Here is a 26,806-nt window from a genome sequence, read left to right as displayed (position 1 = left end):
CCCCCCCCCCCCCCGTTGCAAATAAAGCACTTATCAGCCAATTAGTCCAAATGTGACAGATGGCGAGGACGTCAAGTTTCAGCCATCAGCGTGTCAATCATCTTCTGCTCTTCCCAAGGTGCTCTCGCTCTCATTGTGAAATCTTAGCGGGAAAAAAAAACGTCACGAACACGCTGTATCATAGAAATGATGACGAAGCATCAGCTCCCTCTAGCGTTTGATTATTTGAGGGGGGGGTTCAACCCTCAGATGGATTGTTGCAAATTTTTGAAGCTGCTTGTCTTGCCTAAGGCCAAAACAATTTAGCTGATGCTATGTTTACTTTCCCAGCTTTAATCCATTACACACTTTCATTGACAATGTGTTAATTTATCTTGTCTGTTTGGTTCTTGTTTAATTCTATTAAAAGGCAACACTTAACATGGTTAATTGACAAATGATTTATTGGGTTAAATTTCAGACATTGTTGTATTGTGATGGCACACAGAGCACAGCGAGTACGGATCGAGGGAAAAGGCGTGCAAATATTAAGCCTCCCCATCTTATCGGCTGGATACAGTTGGGGGGGGGGGGGGGGGTCTTTGTCGTGTTGGGTAGTTGGACATCTCGCTACTCACTCACAGGCTAATCTGAGCTTCACAAACCTTCCCATCTTTACTGGCATGCTCTCCCTGCTGCTTTCAGAGCTGGCCTCATGACTGGGGCCCAATCACAGGATTTACCGGTCCAGCAGGGAAGAGAAGATTGAACTTTGGAGGTGAAGTGTTTCCTTGATGGACTGTTGAGATTCAGCGCCATGAAAAGAAAAACCGCATGTATACGGGATCTCCCGTCGGTGCTCATTCATCTCCCTGGACTGAACACAATGTGCACAGGAAGGAGGGTGTTTTGTGTAAAGACATAGCGGGGACAGTATTCATTAAGAGCGACTTGATCCCAGCCACCTCGCTACCTCATTTTTCATCTTGGGGTAAAAATCCCCCACAGCTTCAGGCCTGGAAAACTTCACAGCTGAGAGATAACAATGACAAAGCATGCCAAACGCTGTTTGGCTCAGCCCTACTGTATTGAAGGCTCCCATATCTCAGTAGATCAAACCGCCTGGATTATCATAAATTCTTGCCGGGTGGAAAAAAAACGGGAGGGGAACAATAGATTAGCGCTGTTCAGGGAGCCAAGCAGCCTGCTTGACTGACTGGGCCATTATACAGACACTGCCTTTGCTTGTTGGGTTGGGTCCCATTTTGCCGTTTTGCCTTTCTGCCTGTGCTGAAGCTTTTTCTAATTGGCTCCCAGAAAAGCAGCATGTATTGAGAATACATCGAGAAATAAAAAAATTACAATTGCCCAATAAATGCTGAAAAATGCTTTGACCGGCTGCACTGCAAAGGAAATGAGCTCACTTGCTAACATTGGTAATCATAGCCTTTCTGCAATATTAGGACAACATGGTCTTTGCTTCACCACATTACTGGTGATGGAACAGGAACTAAAAATACTGATAGCAGAGTAGGGATCAATGTACTGTGTATCTATTTTTAGATATCTACACTGCTGTGGTACCCCTGAAAAGCGATGTCTTTGGAGGAACGACACCAGCCTTCCGGCCTCCCTCAGCCGCGTGGTGCAATTAGGAGAGAAACGAGCGAGCAGCAGCACAGTTATTTCAAACCGGATTGATTTATTCCTCTTCCTCTGTGCTGCACTGAAAAATCATAAAATGATGCATCATTATTTCTTTCACGATGTTGACATTCATGATTTCATTACAAACAACAGAAGTGTTGTGATAGCGGTGAGCCATGTTGAAATAATTGAGCCACGCACCTTCCGACAGCAGCCCCACAACAACGCATCGATAAGTGACACTTTTACCAATGATAGAAATCAAATCCCCATTAGTAAAAATTTGAATAATTTGCGCCTGGACCACTTTCGAAAGATTTAAATAGCAAACCCAAGGGGAGAAAAAAAAAAATGCAAATCCCGCACTGCTGTTGACACTTGTTTAATGGACATATCACAAATACACAAACAAGAAAAATGACTCTGGACATATTTTTTCCATAGTCCATATTTCACAGCCCCTGGAGCATGGAAGACATAGCAACAACATTAATTTGGCTATTTAATTGCTTAATCTTCAACTGGGTAGAGAGCAGCTGCTGGGTAGTGCACTTTTATTGATTGTAGTGCACGCCCATACATTTGTGTATTCCCCCGCTTGCAAGCAAAGGCAATTACTTTGTGTAAACTGCATACAACTCGCTTGTAAACAGCCCGCACGTAACATGCAGTCACGCTAAAGCCTCGTCTTTCCCCAAAGGCTTGTATCATTTCAAAATCATAATTTTGAATGTGCCCTAGGAAGATGGGCCCAGAATTTAGTCAGTAATAAGATTTTAAATTCATGGTGATTTTTAATCTTGATAAGGTCATCAGAAATGAAAGGACCGGTCGCCATGCCCCAAACAATGGAACTGATCCCAAATGCACTCGTTCAGCTGCTTGTCTCCAAAATAAGTATTATCCATCCATCCATATTCTGAACCGCTTAGTCTTCATGGGGGTCGCGGGCGTGCTGGAGCCTATCCCAGCCATCATCGGGCAGTAGGCGGGGGGCACCCTGAACCGGTTGCCAGCCAATCGCAGGGCACACAGAGACGAACAACCTTCCACACTCGCACTCATGCCTAGGGACAATTTGGAGTGCTCAATCGGCCTATCAAGTATATTTTTGGGATGTGGGAGGAAACCGAAGTGCCCAAAGAAAACCCACGCGGACACGGGGAGAACATGCAAACTCCACACAGGGAGGGCCGGAGGTGGAATCGAACCCGCATCCTCTTAACTGTTAGGCAAACTTGCTACCCAGGGCACAATCGAGCCGCCAAGTGTTAGGACGTCACTGAGACTGTTGTGCTGTACCATCTTCTGGGTGAAATAAGTACATTTTGTGAGGCTTGGACAAAAAACGTCAAGTATTCTTGACTTGAAAATATTATTATTCTTATTATTTCTTATTATTATTATAATAATAGTATTATACGTATTCTTGAAAGACGTCATTGACTTTGATAATGTTGGACACAGCAAGCACGTGACAAGTTTATTCTACACCCTTTTGAATTGTTTGACGTTATTTCCTATTTGGGTTTTTTTTTTGTATGTATGCATTCAAATTAGAACAATGGTCCCAGCTCTTCACTTTTTTTCTCATCTCGATTTTATCTAATAAGCGCCATAGAAACTACAAGGAGCTGTAAAACGTCCCTGAATGTGTGCTACTTCCTTATGACCACTAGAGAGCAGCATCACCAAATGGTAAAACAGGAAGCACCACAAATGACAGGCTTTTGAGTATGTATTTGTGCGAGGCTGATCAGAGGCTATGCGTCCGATCTACGAGCCCAAGACCAGCCCAATAATCATCAGTTTGCAGGGCAAAGACAGAGACAGAAGCAAAGTGCACGCGAGAGCGTTATATAACACCTCATCACTTTGGTATGGTTCCGCCAGTCCCTGAAAGAAAGCCACACTCAAAACGGATCGACCTCTGGGACAGTCATCAAATATGCATCTCACTAAGTTTTCTTTCATTGAGAAAAATCTGCCACGAAGTGGTGCCAATATTGCACCAGATGAAGGTGGCACATGAAATTCCACAAAACATTCCGTGTGCGCATGAAAGTGCTTTGACATCAGCGCATAGTTGTGTTTATTGCGCTCCATTTAGCCATCGACCATATATGGGAGGGGAGCTGCTACAACAAACGCATTCAATTGCAAACTTACAATGTAGTGTCATCTACTATATTGCATTTTTCCCATCGTACTTTGCAGAATTCCATCTCCTGGGGCTAGCATAATGTCCATAAGGCATTTGGCAACAGCCCCCTCTGTCTCCCACATTTCGCACGGCTGAGCATGCTGCTGCCGTTGCTGCTACTGCTGCCACCGCCGATTGCTCACAGACAGGCAATTTGAAAAATATCCCATCATCGCTTCTGAGCTGGGCACGAGCGAGCATCTTACTAGAAGACGCCTTCCGGACAGCCATCAATTTAAAAAAGAAAAAAAAAGAAAGGGAGACAAAAGTACATCATCTGCCCTTCACAGACTCAACAGAATCCAGGTAAAGGATTAATATCCATATTCTCGGTTATGTAAACCGGCCCTTCTCTGAACGTGCAGCTCAAAGTATTAAATGAATCGTTGACGGCATCCAGCCTGATTATTATCTGCAGCTTTCAGTCGAATTAGAAAAAAAAATAATGATGACGTTGAGTTGCTTTGGTTGATTGCTCAAATGAAGTGATTGCTTCTATAAACCCCAAATCCAGTGATATTTGAACCTAAATGAAATCAATTTAATAGCAGCATTCTGCAAATCCTTTTCAATGGAATACACAACAACGTTCAACGTTTTAGTCTTCCAACTGATCAATTGTACTGTGTTTTGCCAATATGGACCCATTTTAAATTTGGCGCCTGCAACACAAAGGGCGTTGGGACACGGAACTTAATAAAGTTGCCTTGTTTGTATATTCTGATCTCCAAAACCAACACGGACTCGTCAGATGACAGCAGACTCTCCTAACCGTCAGCCATGTCCAAGTTTGATAAACGGGATGGTAAATTCACAAACAACGTGCCAACATAATGAATCAACATTTTTCAGGGCTCAGTCAAACTCTGTCTTTGAGACGGGATTGGAACCCCTAACCTCAGAACTGTTTGCTGCATCTGCTTGTTAAGCATAGCTGTTTTATGCACATCCAAAATGAGGACAACTGAATTGCAGCATCTGAGTTGACATCGACGATGTTGTGATGGGCATCTGTGAAGGAGAACAAGCAAACGTAGCTCGTTCTCTCCAACTGGAGAGGTGTGTCAGCGGTTGCTATTTTTAGCTGCTTCCCTCCGGGAGTCAGCCAGCCAGTCAGCCAGCCAGCCAGCTTTTGCTGCATGGCTGAGTAGAACATGCTCTGTTTCCTCCTGACAACACACATTTGTCAGGATATTCTTATAAATAGTTCAACCGAAGCACGTGTCCACAACCGACCGCATCTCCAGACAGATTCATCCCAAGAGAGCAGAGAAGAAGTTGCTTTGGAAAACACAAAGCGGGGGGCATTTCTTACCTCTGTGCATGAAAAGGACTTTGAATCTGCCGATTGGTCAGTGTTGTGTCCTCACTTGACATACCATCATCTGGGAACGCACCAGTTTTCAAAATCTGTCACATGTATACAGACGCCATTTCAGTTGCACCTACGATATGTGTGGTTGCTTTCATAAGATACTGACTTAAGTGGGTCAAGACGCGCATACACAAAAAAGACGTGCAGAAATAGTGCTTGGACGGAATTTGGCGAGGAAGCTGTTAGGGTTTACAAACTATCTTGATCGTATGATTATGTTGGAATGTAGACTAGAATTATTAACTTTGTTGAAACCTTTTACCTTTCCTTGACTTTAACCATTTAGTTGTTGAAACTTTCCAAATGGTGTGGAAACATTCTTGCTTAGTTAGTCATCTAAAATGCTCCACTAGTTTCTATTTCCACGAGCTGAGGTGACCACCAAACATGCTTTTACTTGTTCTCAATAAATATGCTCTTGTAAGAGACTAACGGCAGAGTTTGTTCGAACATTGCCGTACCTACAGTAACGAACAAGCTCTCCACTTGTAAGTGCTTAAAGGGCATACTGTGGTTCTTGCAAAATAAGTTAGAATGGGAACATCTCTAACAGAAGCGGGATCCTCAATGTAGTGCTTTGCTATTTTTTAGCAAGTGTTGGCATAAAAGGCAACTTTTGATTCCTCTAATCCTTGCTGAAAATCCATCTGTAGTTCAATTAGTAAATGAAATTCACCTTGAGATTATGACTCACATACAGATGACGGGCACATCTGCGTTTTCAGTCCAGTGCTATGTAACAGGCGTGTTTCTAGGGCAGCCTTTTTGACACACATTTCAAAAGTGATTAAAAAGACCCCAAAATAGCCTTCAATCCAGCAGCTCATCAATTCAAACAAAACTGCCCAAGTATTTCTGTGTCCTCCTGGATTGGGTCAATCGGGAACTAGTTAGGTCCACAAAGTTTGGGGTGAACTGCCGGTAGTGTCCGGCCCAAGAATCTTTTTTTTTTTTTTTTGTGGAGCACCTCCTCACAGCCCAGATAGCGATAACTTGGCAGATAACAGATAACTAGGCCCCAGTCACCCTAAGAACCACGTCCACTAGTTTCACAACACATTATTTACTCACAAATAATTGTTACCGCGCATGTTTAAACATGAACCCAAAATGTTTTGTCTGACCTTTTCATAAGTGGGCAAACCTAGAAAAGAAGAGAGAAACAAACAATTGGCAAAACAATATTTTTCTGATGCCAAGTAAACATCCTTATCTTCATTCGAGAGGATTAGCGCCATGAAGACCAGATTAGGATGTTTATCTCACAAATCTGACTCCTACAGTGACTTGTCACAGTTTCTGCCTCCAGCCCATGAAACAACTGCCAGGTGTTTGAAGTGAGTTTGTCCTTCTGTCTGGCCGTCCATCCATCCATCCATCCATCCACCCATCCATTCATCCATCCATCCATCCATCCATCCATCCATCCATCCATCCATCCATCCATCCATCCATCCATCCATCCATCCATTTTCTGACCAGTATTGGCCATCATTCGTACCCAGCAAACATAATTTAGTTGCAAGCACTCCGGATTGAGCACAGGCTACATGATGCATTTAATGATGCTGCCTTTCACTATTACGTAAACCATTAAAATGCATGACAGCCATTCTTGCCGTGGCGTTTTTTTTCTCACTCCGTCAGATTGTCTGTCAACAGACGAGGTTGTCGGATGGTCTGAATCATTTGATCATGTTCTATCCCAAAAATGTAAGTAAACAGCTTTCTGTTTTGGGGGGGGAGGAGGGGGGCTTGCCATTCACATGCATTGTGCCATGATAACATAAAACCTTGTTCAAATGACATCAAATTCAAATGGGTGAATTCAATTTGCCCAAATATTGCAAGTGTCCAAATGGGTCATATCTGGTAGATACTGCTCAACTTCCAGCACAATGATTAAGATGAAAAAAAATAATAATAAATACAACATTTTCCAGGTAAGAAGAACAGAGGAAGGATTCTTGATTTAAAGATATTTGGTGATTCCTGGCGTCGTCGTGATGAGTATTGATGTCAATCTAACCGAACAAAAGGATACGGCCTTGCACAAAACAGCATGTTGTGAAGCTCGCACCAAGAACGTTGCATATTTACAGACAAGCCGCCCGAGCTGTGCTGTAAACAAGCCAGACGAGAAGGATGGAAGCGACGGGTCAACGTGACACGGCGTTTGGAGAAAAACATGCCCTTGCTCTGCACTTGCACATAAATTGATCATTTATCTGCACTAATGAAGAAAGATTGAAAGGGCGGGTGTGGGAGGCAGGGGGGGGGGTTGTTGATTTGTGTTCTAACAAACAACGGCCGTTTCTGGGAAGAAGAGTCTAAGCTGTGCATTACCTGATAAAAGCGCCTGAAGAATATGCTGCCTTTGGTGACCTTTTCTTCATCTGTGTTGGCTTTTATTTGTCTATCCCACACTTCATTTGTTTCACAGAATAGCAAACTTCTCAATGTTGTCCGTCCATTTGAAGTCATTTTAGTTCTCTGAATTTGCACATCTTAAAAGTGGGAGATATGATTTTGCTTTCGATGACATATTCTCTCATGCATGACTCAAGTAAACCAAACTGTGAGCTGAATAAAACAGAATATTTGTGTAGCGCATGATTCTTACTACAGTAAGACCTCTCTCTCTCTCTCTCTTATTGTGACTGTTTGGGCACAAAATGGAAAGGAAAGCAGATGACTTTTTTCTTCTTCTTCGTATTTTCAGGTTTGCGCAACTTTGTCTAAATACATCCAAGAGAGTTACAGTTGAATGAAATAACGCTCTCAAGTGGCTATTATTTAACAATCTTTGCGACCATCTGGCTCGTCCTGCTGGAGGCTCTTCATCAGTTCCCCAGAGTGCCATCAGACCAATGGACATAAAAAAACAAAAACAAGTTGCAGCGTGCATGCTGCCAAACACAACCCCGCAGAGACCACACACACAGTGGCCGAGAACAAATTCCAAATCAAAAATATAAACTACAATTTGACGTGCAGCATGGATGTTTCGGGCCTCGACGAACGGTGAAACGCATACGACCAGATTCGTCTCAACCAATCGCAAGCCGTGGCTGCATCACAGCGCAGAGAGGCCTTCAGATCAAAACAAAAACAGCGATATGTCAGGAAGGCTTATTCCGCTGGCATTGACCTTTGACCGCAACGTTGTCTTCTTTCTGCCCACGCTTCCAAAACGCACAGAGACGAGCGCTTCCCATAAGACGATTGTCTGTCTTTATTTTCTCGGACGTAAATTGACACCCGAGCAGCACACGTGAGCAAGTGCTCCACCGTTTTTCTTCATTTACGACATTTGCATCAGTAGCTCGGCAGCACGTGAGAGTTTCGCCATAAAGGAAACGCTTTCCGAGGAAACGATTAGGGCGGACGCTCGCTGTGTTTGCCGGATGTGATTTGTGAAATGACAACACAATATTTTCTTCTATTTGATTGTGGAAGAGGTTTTGCTCGGAAATGGGAAATATCCCAGTTCTTCAAAGATGAAAATATTTTCAATCATTTTTTAATGAAATGACTGATTTTTAAGTGTTGTTATTGATGTTGTCAGACGCCTGAAATAAATGTCACAATGAAATGAAAGGAAGTGTTGGTAGTAACACGCGGTGTATGTTTTGTTTTTTGTTCTCATTACGTCCCGTTTTTAAACCCTTTATTAGGTAGCCAACCGGGTGTCCCGCCTCACATAGCCGCGGGTCATGAGGACACATTTGTGATGCTTTTGTGCACAACAGCCAGGATGATCATCATGTTTCAATCATGTCCAGCACGCATGATGCGGCTATTGTCTTTCTGCTTTTTTTGCCATCATGCGGCTAGTCCACTTCTAAACTGTCCTTACAGAAGCGTCGTATGTTTCCTGACCTATTTTTCTAGGTGAAAGCCTCTCAGTAAGACGCAAAGAGGTTCATTCTAGGTCCTTTTAATTTCTTTCAAAAAGATGTTCCCAGTAGCTCTCGGAGCTGGCCTTTTGTTCTGGAGCTTTCAATTTGCCAGTGTGGCCGTATCCTGAAATTCATTTGATTATCCTTTCTGGCAACATTTCGGGGCAGCCTTCATTTTTGGCTTTTAAAGGGATTATAAACAAAACCCACGCTGAGCTTCAGATGAAATGATAATGTCTTTCCACGGCTATGGACATCAGTTTGTGAACGAACAGAATGCCTTCTCAGGTGACATAAGGGTAAGTCACAGCTTTTGTTACAAGTCCCGGTATCGTAAGCCTCAGTTTGGATGCTCTCAAATGGCCTCAAGCTGTAGCACCAAACAAGTCAACACAAATCATAGTTTTTACTTGTATATTCTTCTTAACACTGAAGGGGAACAATCCAGTTCAAAATGTAATCAATTCGGGAAGCATACATGAGGCAAACTGTCGATTTTTGGAAAATGTAAAGGAATTGAAATGCGCTTTATAATCTGAAAAATACGCTGGAGTTTATTGTGGAGCACGAACAAATCTTGTGCGTGTCAGCTACATTGGCTGCATCAGCCAACTTCAAGGACGGTCCATGAACAGCACAAAGGGAAGCTCGGCAATATTGGAAGAAATAATTGTATTCTTTATTTCCTTCTTCCTTTCTCTCTCTTCCGGTTGCCAATGCGGCGGGCACAAAAGGTGTGCTGACATCACCGAACGAGCTCATGAGTAGGAGGCCGGCTTCCCCGAGGCAACTCTTTTTTTCATTTCCTGGCAACAAATGGTGCTATTAAATCTTCACCTGGACAAAGATTGTCCAACGTGTGACGGGTTGATCGCGGGAGCCATCTACTCCATATTAGTTCAGGCAACCTATCTTAGTGATGCACACGTGGTCTTGGGACACCAAATGTCGGCTAAAATTTTTTGTACACGAGATTCTGGGGTCTTTTTTACTCGCAGTAATGTGAAACTGAGCACAAGCACCCTTAGCTTTTAAGCGCAAGACAAACTTTAATACCTTCCAGAGGCACGAGGAAGCAGATTTTCTGAAATGGGCTCCTATCTCTGGATTGGAAGTCACCCGGGTGGTTAAAAAAAACTCATTGATGGCGAGGCCCCTCGGGGGGGTAAACAAATTCATTGCGTGTTGCTTGAAGCCTCGAAACCACCTTATAAACCAAGGAGGATTTCCTGGAACTGTTTGAATGGAATCGATTGGCCATCTTGCCTATACATACACTCATGACGGAACCAAACCCCGGATAATGATAGTAAACGCTTTGCTTGGACGAAAGAAGCCGAGTTGCATCGTCACGCACCGCTGTTCTCCGATTTCTTTGAAACGCCTTCAGCGCTAGCTTTGTGTAAGCTTCTCGGTACTCCATACAGTGCTGTGCATTGTAGTTGACAAAGGCGCCGCCGTTCCGGTCAGCTTGGAACCCCCAACTACAGGTCTTAAGAAAAGAGAGTAAAGTGCTTCATATTGCCAAATATGAAGTTTCCGCATATCCTGTAATTACCCCTCTCTTGTATAGTAAATTTCTGGTTTGATCTCATTGTTATTCCGTGTGTTAAAAGTGTTTTGTAAGAGAAGGAGTATTCAAGGACATGCTTATTAGAGTGGCTTTGTTGTTTACTGTTTTCAATCATTTGATAGCAATTTCCAAGGCCCCCTCCATCCATGTCCTTGTGTTGACTTGACGGTGACTCTCACGCTGGGATTGGCTGCAAGGTCTGATGACACACGGGAGGCGCGGGCGGGCGCCTGCTATAAAAGCCGCTCTCTCGGCTGCTTTCAGGCAAGCAGACGCGGATCCCACGGATATTTGAGCACCGCCCCACACAGGAGAGACGCCAAGCCGCACAGTCTACAGTCCGCTGTTATGTGTAAAGCACTCGCATCCATGCCCGTTTGCTGCTTGGAAAGGTAGGAAAAATGGAGGCATCATCAGCAAGCCATCAAAGTTGATTCTCTCTGAGCAGATCAAATCGATTTTAGGTTTGACTCGAGCGGCATCAATGACAAATGTATTCGGCTCGCACTCAAGGTCACATCCAAATGGGGACTAATGTAACCTTCTCAATCTTCTTTCCGCAGGGCCAAAGAGCTGAAAGCCAGGCTGGGAAGCATTTTGCACAAATCCGAGAGGAGCCTGTTCAGTTGTAAAATGGGAAAGAACAAGTAAGAGCAATTCTCCCAGCCTGAGCAGTCAACAAGTCTGTGTTTCAATTTGGTCAAGTCTAACCACAAGGCACTGTTTGTTGTAGGCCAACTCTGGAGGAGTGCATGAGGTGGAAAGGATCATTTGAACAACTCCTGTCGAGCAAATGTAAGGACGTCTTTGCACACTTTTGAGCCAATTCAATGTAGTTGTTCAATTTGTAACTGTTTTTTTTTTTCTCTCTTGGCCCAGATGGACTATGCGCTTTCACTGCCTTCTTGCTATCCGAATTTAGCGAAGAGAACATTGCCTTCTACTTTGCATGTGAAGATTACAGAAGTACCAAATGTCTCGACGAACTCCCTGCCAAAGCCCACAAAATATACAACGAATTTATCGGCAGCGAGGCTCCCCGGGAGGTGAGTTAAATCAAATAAAATTGAATATTTGTTGAGCAGGTACGGAGGTCTTATTTGAATCAGTGTTTAAATCCGTCTCCCCGTCTCGGTTTCCAGATTAATATTGACCACGAAACCCGTGACATCACCAGAGCCAACATGAGCTCGCCGTCGCCACACTGCTTCAACCAAGCGCAGCACAAGATCTACATGCTCATGGCAAAAGACTGCTATCCACGTTTCTTGCGCTCGCCGGTTTTTGGGGATCTGCTGGGTCAAGCCAAGCAAGGCGCCAAGCCCAGCAAATTGTCCCAGCTGGGAAGGAAGCCCTGAGCTGGCCCGTTCGGCCGTACTGACAAGAAAAGTCTCCCATCCAATGACCCGCTGGAAAGAGCTCACAGGATTCCGTTTCCGCAACTGGGACGTCCTTGGATAGCGCTGCGGGGGTCAAGGCAGCTGCTTTGGAATGGCACAAAATAATCAAGACAGAAGATATGGGAGGAATGCAAAAGCTCTTTTTTGGGGGGGGGGGGGGGGGGGGGTCTGTTTGTAAGCAGAGTTTTTGACAAGAAAAATGGGATATGATGAAGTTTTGTATTTATTGATGCGTATTTTGTGCATTTAAAAAAAAGCATGGGCACTCCTCAGTAATATATTGATATTTATATAAAGGTTGTATTTTTACACAACAGAAAATAAACCTGGCAAACTGAACAAGAATGTGTTCCATTTTCTTCTAATGTGTTGTTATATTCACACATTGCAATTGGATGGAGACGCGAATGTCGTGTTTGGAAATCAAATCTCCCTTCCTGAGGGGATTCTTCCCTGCATTTGACCATTCCATGATGGAGTCTGCCTCTTGCCCCCAAGTCAGCTGGGATAAGGATGTGGATGCAAAAGGATGAAGGTTGCATCAAAAATTCTATATTCAGTATTTAACACAATCACAGTTGAGCAGGTGTTTCTAATATTATGGCTTCCCTCACAACATTTGATAATCATTTTATATTTCTCCGCGACTGTTAAGGGAAAAGAGATTGGTCAATAAATGAGACACGGCAAACTATGAAAGTGGCTGAGGCCATTCAAGTGTAACACTAATAATAGTAATAATTATGTGTTGTCTTTTCATGTCGCCCAGCATGTGTTTTGTTGAGTTGTGTCCAGGGAACGGTGCGAATGGGAAATACTTTGGCAAACAGGAAGCACCCAGACAAAAGTGACAGCATGGACGTAACAGAGGTTATAAAGGTTGATGATAAGCACAGCGGCTGTTTGCACTTGCCATCAACTAAGGTAATAAATTGAAAAAAAAAAAAATGGAAGCCAACAACCGTGAAAACTCAAAGGCACTGGAAAAACCTTGAAAGCATCGATTAGTTTGGGTTATCTAATTTCCTGTTGCCTTTGACCAGGTTTAGATTCGTTTAGTCGCACTGGGGCTGTATGTCGACTTTGTGTTTTCAGATGCCTCGCACGCCTGCAGCATAATCAAACACACAAGAATTGTTTAGTGGCCCCGGACTCATCAAATGTCCATTTTGAGGCACATATTTCTAGAATGTAATATATATATATATATGAAAGCGCCATGCAATTGTTTATATTTTGGAAATTTGACCAAGTGCCCATCAAAGTCACAGCTGCATAAAAATCTGTTCAACTGACATACGGTGGGACACTTGGGTTAATTTCTGGACACAAATAAGATTGTGATGTCTGGGTTTTTTTTTTTTTTCATAAATAGTTCAAGATCCGCCTGTGTTCGCTAAAAAACACCAGAGGGCGCTTTAAAGCAATAAATCACCACGACAATCAAGATCTGTGTGAGTGGAATAGTCACTGTATCCTTTGATTCGACAGTTACCTAAGTGGGGATGGAGCCGTGGGGTGGGCGGGTAAATTCAGCACAATAAACACAATTCAGCTCAAAACACAATTCAGCCCAATAATGACTTTATCACGAGTCCCCTGCTGAAAAACACACAGCAGCATCTCAGACGCTGTGAAACGGACATCAATGTTCTCGTTAAAACCTCTTATGTCATTTTCGGGATATTTTTTCATCAATAAAAATTATTGTGTGGAGATAAAATAATGTTAATCCATCCATATTCTGAACCGCTTAGTCCTCATGGGGGTCGCGGGCGTGCTGGAGCTTATCCCAGCCATCATCGGGCAGTAGGCGGGGGGCACCCTGAACTGGTAGCCAGCCAATCGCAGGGCACACAGAGACGAACAACCATCCGCACTCTCACTCACACCTAGGGACAATTTGGAGAGCTCAATCAACCTACCAAGCATGTTTTTAGGATGTGGGAGGAAATCGGAGCGCCTGGAAAAAACCCACGCAGGCACGGGGAGAACATGCAAACTCCACACAGGGAGGACCTCTCCTAACTGTGAGGCGGACGTGCTAACCAGTGCGCCACCGAGCCGCCTTGGGGCATGACTATGACCTCATCATCATCATCATAGCTTGTCACGTCAAACAGCCAATCATTCTAGGGTGTTCTGATTCACATTCTCGGAGGATATGCTCGATGGTCTGGGCGCCCTCTCCACCATGTTATTAGTGGGCCACGGGTTTATCCTTTTACCACCCACAAGATTGGCATGTAATGTTAGGATCGGTCTCCTTACGGATTAACAGGGTCACGACGAGAACGTTCCTAACTTGACTTTATTCACTTAATTGGGTATTTAGGATGAGGGACGTCGGTCTGCTCTGTTGTGTTGATTTCTTGTGAAGCATTTTCATCTTTCATTCATTGTTTTCAATACAGCAGTTTTGATTCTCACGTTTGATTTCACATGGAGGTAGAAATCATTTGCTTTTCCTTTTCTCTATTTGTCTCATAGCCCAAAGTGGAGTTTTGCCCTATGAGGGGGTGGAAGGTTTATGAGCACTGTCCTCAAGAAATCCTTCTAGAGTGCCGCCAATGCTTTGTGCGGTGGATGCTTCTCGCAAACGATGACGTCGGATGAGACATTCCTCAAGCGGCTTGCCTCATGATTTACCAAGAGAGCGTGAAATGTGACGTTGATGAGATGTCAAGGCCAAAGTGCAGAGAGATGAAAAGACATCAAAACCGCAGTAAATCGAGTCATATTTCAAAATATATAAAACATGGCAAGACAAAAAATGATGGTTGGCCCGTTAAATACAAATTGACCTTTAGGACAACCAAGGGCTATTGTCTAAAAAAGTACCTTCAAATCTTGAAGCTGTCAGCTGGCCAAGTAGAGAATGTCCTGTGGACGGGCAGACAAGACAAAACTGCTACTACATCAGCTGTCTGTACACAAAGATGAAAAAAGAACACAGTCCTTACTGTGAAAGGTGGCAAAATATAAAATATATTGAATATAAAAAATATATTCAATCACATTACTCGTTATAATTAACCCAATTGAATCTCACATAACGATGATGAGAAGGCGGAGGATGTGACCTCAGAGGAACTTTGGCTTTCTCCATATTTCAATATTGGCTTTCCACTTGGGACCTGCATTTGGAACTTTCCCATGCTTGGAGTGTGGTGCTGTTGTCATTCCCTCCTCCAGACACTCTCATATACCCCGCTCATAAGAATTTGCCACTACCTTCTGTCCTTTCTCTTGCCACTCGCTTGAATGAATTTATTCATCAAAATATAAGACCTTGTGTAATTCAAATGATCAAGATGCGCCTGCATTGTGATCTTGTAACGTGAGGCTGAGGATTATACTTGCGGCCATGAACATGTACTTGTATTTCTTTTTTTCAACTCCACAGAGGACTTTGTTTATTGAATGCCTCCGCTCAGACTCAACCTCCTACGTGATTCATCATGTCTGCTGCAGCGCTCGCAACTAATCAAGTACAAATACTTTGTTCCTGTTACAAAGTATCATGTGACTCCAGTGTGAACATTCCACATGCACAAATGCCAAGATGAACAAATGTTTAAGCTCCAGACTCGGCGTGTCTAATTTTAAATGCAAAAAATGATTGCGGTTGCTGTATTCCGTTTACGTAACAGTGGCCACAAAACTGTATTTCAAATTGACCTCTGGTGGCTTTTTCTTCTGAATAAAGGAATACAATTTATTTCTCTAAGACCAGATAACTACTAATTATTTTCTCTACCGTTTTGACTTTGCAATGGCAAAAGCTGTCGTAAATCTGAGCTAAACAGTAGTTGTAGATTTTTCCCTTCCGTTGTGTAAGAAGTTTGATCCAAAAAGGTCTTTCAAATAAACATCTTCATGAAAACAATTGATGGCGCTGTGGGAAGAGACGTTTAATTTCCTCTCGCGTCGGTGTGGGCTGCAAGCCGTGAGAATCCCGACACTTATTAGTCAGCCGACCTTGTGTCAGCAATTCAGCAAAGCCATCTTGACTTTTGAGCTGGGAATACACGACTAATTCCTGGACGTAAAGCATCACAAAACCGTTTTTTTCAATATGACGGTGCCATAAAAATGCCTGGAGGTGATCTGGCTCAAACTTTGTCATGGAGTGCATGGGGGGGTGCAAATGGGGAAATCCTCATTATTCATGGATGGATGAAAGGAAAGACACACTGGAAAAGTGATGTGCATTCCAGGAAAGCGCCAGCACGAAGCAAACGTGTGTTGGATGCTCAACAGTACGCCAATCAAATGGAAAATGGTCAACGAGGTTTGCGACATTTTCAACAATACAAGAAACATAAATACAGGAAGACAGAAGCAACGTTGCCTTCTACATATCTGGCAAATATAGTTAACGGTTAATAAATGCAAGTGACACTAAATTGTTGGGATAATATTTATGATTGCACATTTCACATCTCAGCAGGCATCATTCAATGTTTTTCTACTTTTGATTCAATTTGAAGTTGTCGCTTCTTATCGACTGAAGACGCATGTTTGTATATAAAATGTCGGGAAACAACTTCTTTCTCAGTCGAGGAGTTTCCCAGAGTGAGCGCTGGGGAAAGGTCAGCCTCTCAGCCTGCTGCCTGCTGAGAGCCTCCATGGCCCGAGCGCACAAAAAAATAGTCGAGCATTCAGTCAGTTGTCAAATCAGTCGTATCAGAAGAAACTATCACATCATGATTTCAGACTTTTTAGGAAGAGTTCCTCAATGGTGAAGGTCTGCCAGAAGTAGACGTGACGCTGTGATTAGGGATGCTGAATGTGAAGTCCTGCCAAGGTGTTTGCACGTAAACACCTGTCCTCCTCTGTCCTCCTCTGTCCCGCTTTGTCCAGGCACTGCCGCCACCAGGGCTGCACACATTCCAGTCTGATTGGCTTCACTTTTGGCCCGCAGCCCAGAGAAGGGAAGGAGATTGGAGGGGGGGGGGGGGGGGAGGGGGCTGCATAAAGCCCCCTGCATGTTCAAAGCCTGGGCCAGAACGCAAGAAGAACTCTCCTGCTCACTTTGGACAAAAGCAGTGAAGACTAAAACAACCTTTTTTGCCACTTCTGCAAAATGTGTAAAGGATTAGCTGCCCTGCCCCAAACTTGCCTTGAAAGGTAAGACCGACCCACCCGCAAGTTTTACATCATTAGAGGTTCATCTGCTTTCTTTGATTTAGCGCTAAAATGAGAAGAATTCAAAGAAGCATCTTGGCACCTAAATGTCAATCACTCTTCTCCAAAAAGCCTTCAGTTAGCAGATCAAATATGACAATCTTAAGATAAACATTCTGCGGTGTTCCTGCTGGGAACAAAAAAAGGTTGTTCTTTTTTCCAGGGAGAAAAATGACCTAACTATGCTTCATATTCCACATATTTGTTATTTAGAGTCATTTTTTGTTCCATGAAATGTTTTGATCATAGGTTTTTACAGCACAGTGAGCGCTGAAGTGATCAAACAAATTTGAAAGGGTTCCCATTCAAGTCCTGCTGTGGAAAAAATTTAAAACGGCAACTATTTGTTGGAGAGGTCCGTTTCTGCTTCCTGCTGTCGAGGTGCTCTTGAGTAATCTCAAGACGATCAGCACCGTTTACGTGTCCTTTCCATGCCGATATCGCTCCCGGCACGTGCGCAATCTGGTTCTGTGTGTACAGTGCAACAATTGGATTTCACCTTGAGTATTGATAATATTAAGTCTGATAAACACACACAAACAAAAAGTATCTGCACAAGCTGTAACCTGTGCCTCTGCTTCATGTTTTACAGGGCCAAGGAGATTAAGTCCAAATTGGGAGTTTTGCTTCAAAAGCCGGAAAATGCAATCGACCTCATCATCCCCTACCCGGAGAAAAGCGAGAAGAAGCCAGAGAAGCTCCACAAGTAACCATTTTCTCCTCCTCACCTTTGTGTAGCCGACAAGATGGTTGTCAGGTTTGCTCACGTTTGGCCAAGTGGCAAGACCGAACCCAAACACAAAGCAAAAGGCAGTATTTTTTAAGTCTTTGTGTTTTTGCTAAATATTTCTTCTGCGCTTTCAATGTATTGGCTGCATTGTCACTCAGTGCAAATCATTTTGTAAAAAAGCAGAGCTGTTTACCATTTGCTCATTACAAAATATGAATATCGTCCTGCTAAAGGTGTAACACCAAATTTTCCGAACGGTGTCAGAATGGACCGTGTCGGTCTTGGAACTTTCAATTTCCACACAAACCCTCTCAGAACAAACACTTGAATGGTCACGTCTCTCAAAGGTTGCAACAAGAAAGCAGCAGCAGCATTTTGTCTTTTGGTTTTGTTTCATTTGCACGGCCCATTTCAGAATGTGTAGACAAACGCTTTTATTTATTTTTGAACAAATCCTGCTGTTTTTGTGTGCGCAGACCTTCGTGTGAGGAGGCCTCCCAGTGGCGTGAGAGTCTGGAGCGAGTCCTGAACAACAACTGTAAGTGCGCTTATCAGCTTCACAGGAGCTCGACTCGTTCGTTGAACCAGACGTGAAGACTCTTGACTGTTTCAAAAGTTGCTCAAAGATTATACAACATCTGATCTTGGCCATTGGCCAACACGAAATAATGCCTTGTCGAGGTCTGCTGTCCGTCTGTCCGTGAGAGTGTTTACAATGACGAGGGTTCCTTTGAATTTGGAGCCCATTAGGCTATAAACAGCCTGCCAAATTGATTTTCATTTTTACTAAAGACACTATCACGTGAATGATTTGAATTGACCCGACACAAATCCTCTTTGTTCTTTTGAAAAAGTTTTACAAATAACTTTGTTATTTGCGACACTCGCAAACTCTTTAATTCAATGTGTTTGTATGATATGAGAGGTTGCGAAAGGCACTTCAACTCGGCAGAAGACCTTTCAAAATGTTTCTTTTGCACCGATGGGAGCAGAGAAATTTATTTTGTGGAGACGTACACTCTTGATTTATATGGATTGCTCCGTGGCGGCTGCGTCTGTTACGCTTATAAATTCAGAATTGGAATAGTTCATTTCAACTGAACAGCAGCTCCAACTTGACTTAAAGTGGATTTGTTCTGGCTGGTCATGTCTCGGAGCGCCTGCCAAGAGGGCAGCGGGTCCGAGAGGTGACGGCCAAGTCGGCGGAGGGCAGCCCACAAACTTCACTGCGATCCTCGGCAGCCGAGGGTCAGCGGACGTTCGCAAATAGCTGTCGACCAATTTCACAATCAGCTGCCTCCACACATATTGTTGAGCCTTATATAGGTTACAAGTGTGAACGGATTTTTTTGTTTGCTTCTATGAGCAGCTTGTCAACAGGCGTGCGTGCGTGCAGCTTGATTGCTATTTAAAAGCCAGCCAGCCATTACGGTGGTGGAGATGACAGATAAAAGGCGGAGGGAGGGGGGCGGCAGGCAGAAGGCTTATCATGCCCAGCGCAGCCTTGATCAGACAATGGAACCTTTGCTGTATAATCAACTGAGTTTGTGTTGCTTCTGGACGACGTTGGCAAAACAAACAGCGTGTATTTCTTTCCAAATCAACTTGTTTGCTTTCGTGACTGCCAAACATTCAAAGCTTATCATGACTAAATTTGCTCGAAACATTGTTTGAACTCGATAAGTGTTCACGTTTTGCCGAGACCGACACTCGGCTGGGTCTTTTCCAAGCAAAAGTCATTTAGTGAGCAAATCATTTGAGATCCAGGATAAGTTTTTATCGTGTCAAACATATTCGAAAGGGGCCAGGTAATGATTATCGGGAGTATGCACGTTTAATATTTTTCCCTCTCTGTCTGTTAGATGGTCTGGCTACTTTCCGTGCCTTCCTTCAGTCTGAGTTCAGTGATGAGAATATCGAGTTCTGGATGGCCTGCGAGGATTTCAAGAAGACCAAGAATTTGGAGAAGATGGCCGCCAAGGCAAAAATGATCTACGAAGACTACATTCAGTCGGAGGGCCCCAAAGAGGTCAGTCGGGCTTCCATTCAGCTCTCGAGCCACAAACAACTTACTGAGTTTGACTCTTTGGTCTCCTGCCACAGGTCAACATTGACCATTTCACCAAGGATGTGACTCTGAGGAATTTGGTGAATCTTTCTCCCGAAACCTTTGACCTGGCCCAAAAGAGAATCTACGCCTTGATGGAGAAAGACTCCTTCGGTCGCTTCTTGAGGTCTGAACAGTACCAGGAGCTCTTGGTCAACTAAAGGCCAGCCCGAGACTGACTCAATTCGTGTTTCGCTCCAAAAATCATCAATTAACAATTGAAATTTAAAATTAACAACAATTCAATGAACTTCTTTAAGTGCTAAACTCAAGAAAAAAAAATTTTCCAAATTGGTACAAAATGTGAGAAAACTCAAATGAACAATTTGGGTGTAAAATAAAAAGCAATGATACTGATATTGAAGTCATAAACAAGCGAGCAGCTCAAACCAAAACGGATCATCGCCCCCAAATTGTATTCCCCATGGAACAGAACCTTTCATCAAAATCAATATTTAGACAAAGTTGACGCCAATCGACTCTCATGAAGAAGAGAATTCGAAATGAGGTCGATCTTTGCATCCAAACTAGATGTGGATGACAAAACCACATTTTGTAAGTCCTTCAAAAACAAACACAGCATAGATTAAAAAAAAAATCCCAACGTATCTTACATGGTAGAGAACCTGCTGTTTAGCATTTGTCTTTTCCACTTTCCGTTTTCTCACACACACACACACACACACACACACACACACACACTCACACACACACATTTCTGTCCACCGCGCTCCTATTTGGGCTCCTGCGAGAGCCTTCCTTGAGAAGAGTGCTGGCAAGTTGTCTCAGTGGTCCAGCTCCTCGGCTGCCACCAAACTGCATGTTGCTTGGCTGGGAAAAGCCGTGGGAGGGCATCTTGGAAGAAGGCAACCGTGTGGCCAGATGGTTTTCTCCAGTATACACAAAGATATTAGCGACCCGGAGTGGTGTTTGTTTCCCATGCGCTTTTATTGACATTGTATCCAATCCTTTTTTGTGCCCTTACTCAATACACCCGCAAACAGATTTCCGATTCGGATGCTGTCATCCCTACCGATGCTTTCGATAACATTGTCCAGAACGAAAAATAAAATTCAAGCTTGATGATATACAAACGTAACTATTATATACTCTTTGCGCTTTAAAACTATTTATTCCCTATAGGTTGATTTACGGAGTCATTTAAAGTGTGTGATCATACACATACATGTATGTAATCTTTTTTTTTTGTATTACCAAAGAAGTAACGCTGTACTCAACACAATATTATGATTTGCATATTCACTATATTCACCATTTGTCAAGTCCTTTTTGTTGTGAGCTGATGGCACAGATTAGCCAGTATGTTGCCATCGGTAACAGGCCAGAATATCGGCCCGAATATAGGCCGTTGAGAATGATGAATGATGATGTCAGCAAATGGTGCATGTACGTCTTGGAGATGAGCACATAAATATCAATCTGCATACTACTTGTGAAGATGGATTTATTTGATGTGTAAATATGGATTTGTTGTGGCTAACTTATTCAGAATACAAAATGACGGCTCTGTGATTGACGGGGCTTTTATATACACTGCTCAAAAAAATTAAAGGAACACTTTGAAAACACATCAGATTTCAATGGTGAAAAAAAAAGTTCGATATCTTTACTGATATGGACAGTTTATTGTCTCAGGAACAAAAGGTCAATTCCTTCCTTCATCCTCCAGAAACTGTCTGCATACTCTTGCCACATGAGGCTGGGCATTGTCGCGGATGGATGGATGGATGGATGGATGGATGGATGGATGGATGGATGGATGGATGGATGGATGGATGGATGGATGGATGGATGGATGGATGGATGGATGGATGGATGGATGGATGGATGGATGGATGGATGGATGGATGGATGGATGGATATTTTTTTTTCCCCTAATTCCAACATAGCATTTGCATGATGTCATGTTGAAGACATATTTGTTATGTTTCAAGCACAGAGTGAGCATAATTAAAAGCAGCTTGCTAAAAACTCGGTTTCACTTTTCTCCTAAAATGGACGTGATGCCAGCAAATAATATTGAACAAATTGGAGAAATTAACGATGTTGTCGCACTTATGTGACATGATGTTCCATTCGATCTTCATCTTATTTTGAATGGAAAAATGATGATCTAATCCATTACACTTGCTTCATGAGAATATGTCCCAGTTGTCATTTTTTTCATACTCCATTTGATGAGTGAATAACAGAACGGAAACAGATGTGACAGAGAGAGTCGGCCAACACAAACATCGTCGGAGGCTCGCCTGCTCACATCCTACGTCTTTTCCAAGAAGACGTTGGAAAATCTCACATTCCTCCGGGTGTCACAGGGGGGTTAACGACATGGTGAACCACTTGTTTGTTTTTCATATCATGTACATTTAGCCTGAAGAGAACGCGATTAAATAGATTGAATTAAATGTAAAAGGGGATGACATAATCCAGCTTCGATCAAAGTCCGAATGTTGCCTCGGTGGCTCGTTGAAGATGACAATGACGTCAGCCTTGACACATTGTTGCAGAGGCCTCCGAGCTTTTAGCAAAGACGTCATCTGTTATTGTGGACTACGAAATAGGAGGCAAATCGGTTGAGAGACGATTCAAGACAGACGGATGGACGCAACGATGCGGACTAAATTGCCCTCTGTTCCCGTCAGCTGCTTTGCCGGCTGGCCGGTGAGCAGGAGAACGAATGATCTGATAACACCAAACAGTCAATGGTTGATGACATTTACTTATTGCAAATTGTGGCACCTCAGTCCTGCAGTGTTTACCATCAAAGCGAAAGGAGAGACACAAAAGAGCTTTGGACACAGCAGCTGCACGTCATTTGGATGTGTCTGTCCCAGGTGGGTCACGCTGGACACGTGTGGAGCGCACAGGTGGCAGCGCGTGCTGCCCCCGAGCGTACGTGCTGCCTTGCACAGATGATTACATTAAGGGGCCAGATCCTGTCGGGATTTCATTAGCGGCTTGATGCTGGGGAGGCAAAAGAGAACATCCAGTGATAAGCCAGTTAATGTCGGATCGAGCTCTGCCGCTCTGCGGCCGATCAAGCATTATCTATTCGAGCTGCCGGCAAACAAGAAACAAGAAGCACATGGTGGCGGCGCAGCGTGCTTTCTGTTCTGTGTCTTCTTCATTTATGTTGAATGCAGGCAGGTCCTTTGCAATACTCAGATGTGTGTTATGTGTACCACGATACTGTCAAGAAGTGTAGCAAAGAAAAAAACGGATAGAATTATTCACTTCAAATTATAAAGTCAACTATTTTCATTTCAGATCACTTGAACGAATTGTTTTTTCGTCACATTGATAAAGAAATTCACATCAAGTTCCAAGTTGCATAACAATTGTTTCAATGAGATCTAAACAGATCTTTTTTTTTTCCATCCCCAATGGGAATTAAAGACATGAGTTGCGACTACATAACCAAAAAAATACCCCAATGTCATCAATGCATGACTTTTGTTTATTTTATTTGTATATACACACACACACACACACACACACAAACACACACACAAGAGCAGTTATTAAAATAAAAGTTACATTGGCAAATGTATTTTTTATTGTGAAATAATCATGCAACGTTATGTTCAAATCAATTGATGTTATATTTTGATTTACAAAAGGTCTCCTTAAATGAGTAATCCATCTTGCAAAATCATCCGAAGCATTAGTTGTATGTCTTCACTAAATTCCTACAACACAAAGCACACAAAAAGGAAAGTATGAGGGCTTTCCAGCAATAACAACAAATGTTTTACTGGCAATAATGAAACGCTGACTAGGTAAGCTGCACTTGAGGATTTCTTTCTTCTCTAAACAACAAAATGTGCTCTTGAAACCTCGCTAACGGCACGACTGACTTCTTGCATGCAAGTTGTTGAAAGGTTTTTCCCGTCTTCCTTCCCGTCTAGGCACCGCCCGCCAGTTCCTGCCCGCTCGCCACCGCAGCGCAGTCACTTTTTGGTTTCTTCCGCACAATAGAAGCGTTGGCCTGACTCGAATCAAAGATCCACTTGGAGTGCAGGAAACGTCTGTAGGAGTCTTTCTCCATCAAGAGGTAGATCCTCCTCTGAGCCTCATCAAAACATTGGGGAGAGGCGCTCATGACGTTGTGGCGTGTTTCCTCTCTGGTCACACCTTCCAGGTTCACCTGCGACAGACGGGTGTGTCAAGAGTGTGGCTGGAACAATAGGCAGCGACAATTCTCTTGCCGTTACCTCGTTTGGAGCGTCTTGGGCCACATACTGCCCGTAGATGGACTTTGCTTTCTTCTCCAACTGGCATGCTGGAGTGTTCTTGAAGTCCTCACAAGCAAGCCAGAACTGCATGTTCTCTTGGCTGAACTCTGACCTCAGGAAGCTCATAAACACTGCACGACCCACTAACAAAGAGATTAAATACATAATATAATGGATAAAAAAAAAAAAGTCTACACACATCTCTTTAATGAGATTAAAAGAAATCAGACCAGGCTAAATTTTTGCACTATGACTGTGACCTTTGACCTGCAGAATCCAAATGTTTTAGCTGCGCCAAAGCCTGATTTATTTCTTTTTCTGAAACAATACACATGCATTTAACATGATCAAGAGTATCCAACAGAAAGTCTAGAGTGAATTCCATGTCATGGCCTGAAAAGATTTGGAAAACGTGTCAGGACATTCAAGTGATTGTGGTCATGGAAGAAGCAGGTCACATCTGAGTTGGTTTGCTGTAAGGCCGTTGCTCTTACGCACACAAACACACGCACACACATACACAAACACACACACACACACACACACACACACACACACACACACTAGCTGCAAAGCCCCCAGGGAGCATCCAGTAGTGCGTAGCGCCACGTAGCAGAGAAGCGGAGCACGAGAACATATGAAGTTTTCCCGTCTTTAGGTTTTGTTTTTAAGGCCACCGGAAACAATAGCATGTAGGAATCAGTTGATATCCTCAAGTACTTTGCGTACAAAAACAGAAGAAGAAAAGTGTCGTTTATGTGGAGAATTTTTTTCCCCAACTCACATTCAGAGTTCATCACATTGCTGAACGATTCCTTCCATTTCTCCACCTCGGCAGCAGTTGGCACCCTAAAACAAATGTTTCTTTTTCATTAATAAACATATTGCCAGGAAAAAACAACATTTTTGTCTGTTTGGAATACAATTTAGTACAGAATAGAACAAATACTGTCTCTTGTTTGCTGAGGACCTTTGACTGGAAGATCAGTGCAGATGATCGATAAGCTTGCATCGACCTGGCAATCAATGATTTTTGCACTTTACTCAGCAAATCAACTGAGGCAATCCATTTATAGATTTGCCATCTTTAAAGAAATGGTCTTCAAGTGTTTCTGATCATCAAAAATTGGACTTACAAACATAAACAGCATCAGGATATTATTGATTTAGTTATTTACACTTTTTTCTGTTTTTCTTGCCCTCCTCATCAAAAGGCACTCTATAAAGTCCCATCCAGAAAAAGACCTTTGCTGTGTGTGTGTTTCTGCTGAGTCGGGATTCAATAACAAAATGATTCCGTCGCTCCAAGTAAACACAATAAGTTGTTCATATTAGACCTGAGCGTAATGACATCATCATTATTTGTGACCTGACTGTGCACCTTGAATATCTTTGGCTCATTTGAAAAAGTGGATGACTTCAAGTTCTTCCAACCAACCTTACTGCAGCTTCTTCATTCTTTTCTTTTGTCTGCTTTTGATCCACTTCTTGAGACTCTTGCTTGTGAAGCAAGAAGCTTATTTTGTGTTTGATGTCTTTGGCACTGTGCAAAAGAGGACAAAAGAAATATCAATTTCGGTTGTTTGATTGACAAAAAAAACAGCATCTTTTCTTTGCATCTGCCCCAAATGGAATAAAACACGTTGCTTACCTTTTCAGGCATGTTGCAGGAAGTGTTGCAAGTCCTTTACACATGGTACGTTAAGATCCCAAAGCTTCACCGTTTGTTTTCTTTTGAACACAGAAGGGCAAATTGGTTCGGTGGCTGGAAGCGGTGCTTATGACACCGATGAGTCGTTTAAGGCAGCGGGCTGAAGCTTTCTCCACCCCTCAGGAGCGCACATCATCCCAGCGGACGCTTGGGGGTGGGGGCAATGCAAGCTGAGGAAGGACCTTGGAGAGATGCTCTGTTGTTTATTCTTACCGGTCGGATATTTGCTAAGATCAGAATTGGTGTAATGCTTTGTTTTTGAAGAAGATGCTTCATGATATGCAAATGTTTAAAAAAGCAATCAAATGCACACACCGGGGGCTACAAATGGGGTCCTCGGGGGGCCGCATTGGCAACCCCTGGCCTCATGAGTCCCTTTTCTTAAGCAGTTTTGGCATCAACAAAGATTTTGAAAAAGAGGCACAAGAGCACCTTCCATCTTCAACATTTTTGTCCTCTTAGATGCCGTCTGGAAGCATCTCCGATTTCTTTGTTGGAAACACATGCGAGCATTTAGTGCACGCGGCGCTGCCAGAGGTTCTGATTTAAAGCAGGAATGCAAACGAAAAATGCTTGAACAGTTGTTTTGGTGGTTAGCAGAATTATTATCTTCTGCACTCAAAAGCAGAGTCGAACACAAAACTGAGAATATTGTTAGTAGAGCTATCGGCACACTATTTGACTCATTTAACACTTTGGTCAATTATTCAGAGCTCATTTCCATCTGCCGAAT

At 43.1% G+C, this 26,806-nt stretch overlaps 3 protein-coding genes across 7 annotated transcripts; 2 read left to right on the top strand and 1 right to left on the bottom strand.

Moving 5' to 3' along the window:
* Nucleotides 1-8,963: 8,963 nt before the first annotated feature.
* Nucleotides 8,964-12,237, top strand: LOC147046782 (regulator of G protein signaling 5-like). 4 transcript variants are annotated; one of them, XM_085928025.1, is made up of 7 exons: nucleotides 8,964-9,405; nucleotides 10,802-10,876; nucleotides 10,944-11,071; nucleotides 11,243-11,326; nucleotides 11,413-11,474; nucleotides 11,559-11,725; nucleotides 11,822-12,237. In XM_085928025.1, the coding sequence occupies exons 3-7, from the start codon at nucleotides 11,028-11,030 to the stop codon at nucleotides 12,035-12,037; spliced, it is 573 nt and encodes a 190-aa protein (XP_085784151.1). In that variant the 5' UTR covers nucleotides 8,964-9,405; nucleotides 10,802-10,876; nucleotides 10,944-11,027; the 3' UTR covers nucleotides 12,038-12,237. The 4 variants fall into 4 exon arrangements, with proteins under 4 accessions (XP_085784151.1, XP_085784152.1, XP_085784149.1 ...); XM_085928026.1 differs by having other exon boundaries at nucleotides 9,841-10,876; XM_085928023.1 differs by lacking the exon at nucleotides 10,802-10,876.
* Nucleotides 12,238-17,089: 4,852 nt separating this feature from the next.
* LOC147046781 (regulator of G protein signaling 5-like) lies at nucleotides 17,090-21,556 on the top strand. The gene is made up of 5 exons (XM_085928028.1): nucleotides 17,090-17,212; nucleotides 17,862-17,975; nucleotides 18,476-18,537; nucleotides 19,862-20,028; nucleotides 20,103-21,556. Exons 1-5 carry the CDS (start codon nucleotides 17,169-17,171, stop codon nucleotides 20,265-20,267), a joined length of 552 nt encoding a protein of 183 aa, XP_085784154.1. The 5' UTR covers nucleotides 17,090-17,168; the 3' UTR covers nucleotides 20,268-21,556.
* A 2,147-nt stretch (nucleotides 21,557-23,703) lies between these two features.
* On the bottom strand, nucleotides 23,704-26,120 carry LOC147046780 (regulator of G protein signaling 4-like). 2 transcript variants are annotated; one of them, XM_085927856.1, is made up of 6 exons: nucleotides 26,014-26,120; nucleotides 25,801-25,905; nucleotides 25,147-25,211; nucleotides 24,342-24,505; nucleotides 23,985-24,274; nucleotides 23,706-23,816 (listed from the first exon to the last, which is right to left on the bottom strand). In XM_085927856.1, exons 1-5 carry the CDS (start codon nucleotides 26,055-26,057, stop codon nucleotides 24,032-24,034), a joined length of 621 nt encoding a protein of 206 aa, XP_085783982.1. In that variant the 5' UTR covers nucleotides 26,058-26,120; the 3' UTR covers nucleotides 23,706-23,816; nucleotides 23,985-24,031. The 2 variants fall into 2 exon arrangements, with proteins under 2 accessions (XP_085783981.1, XP_085783982.1); XM_085927855.1 differs by having other exon boundaries at nucleotides 23,704-24,274.
* Between the last annotated feature and the right edge of the window lie 686 nt (nucleotides 26,121-26,806).

The sequence above is a fragment of the Syngnathus leptorhynchus genome, chromosome 13 (genome assembly GCF_054491065.1).
Source record: "Syngnathus leptorhynchus isolate UIUO chromosome 13, UIUO_Slep, whole genome shotgun sequence".
NCBI classification, from domain to species: domain Eukaryota; kingdom Metazoa; phylum Chordata; class Actinopteri; order Syngnathiformes; family Syngnathidae; genus Syngnathus; species Syngnathus leptorhynchus.
Note: the sequence above shows the minus strand (reverse complement) of the source record. Positions and strands in the feature narration are given on the sequence as shown.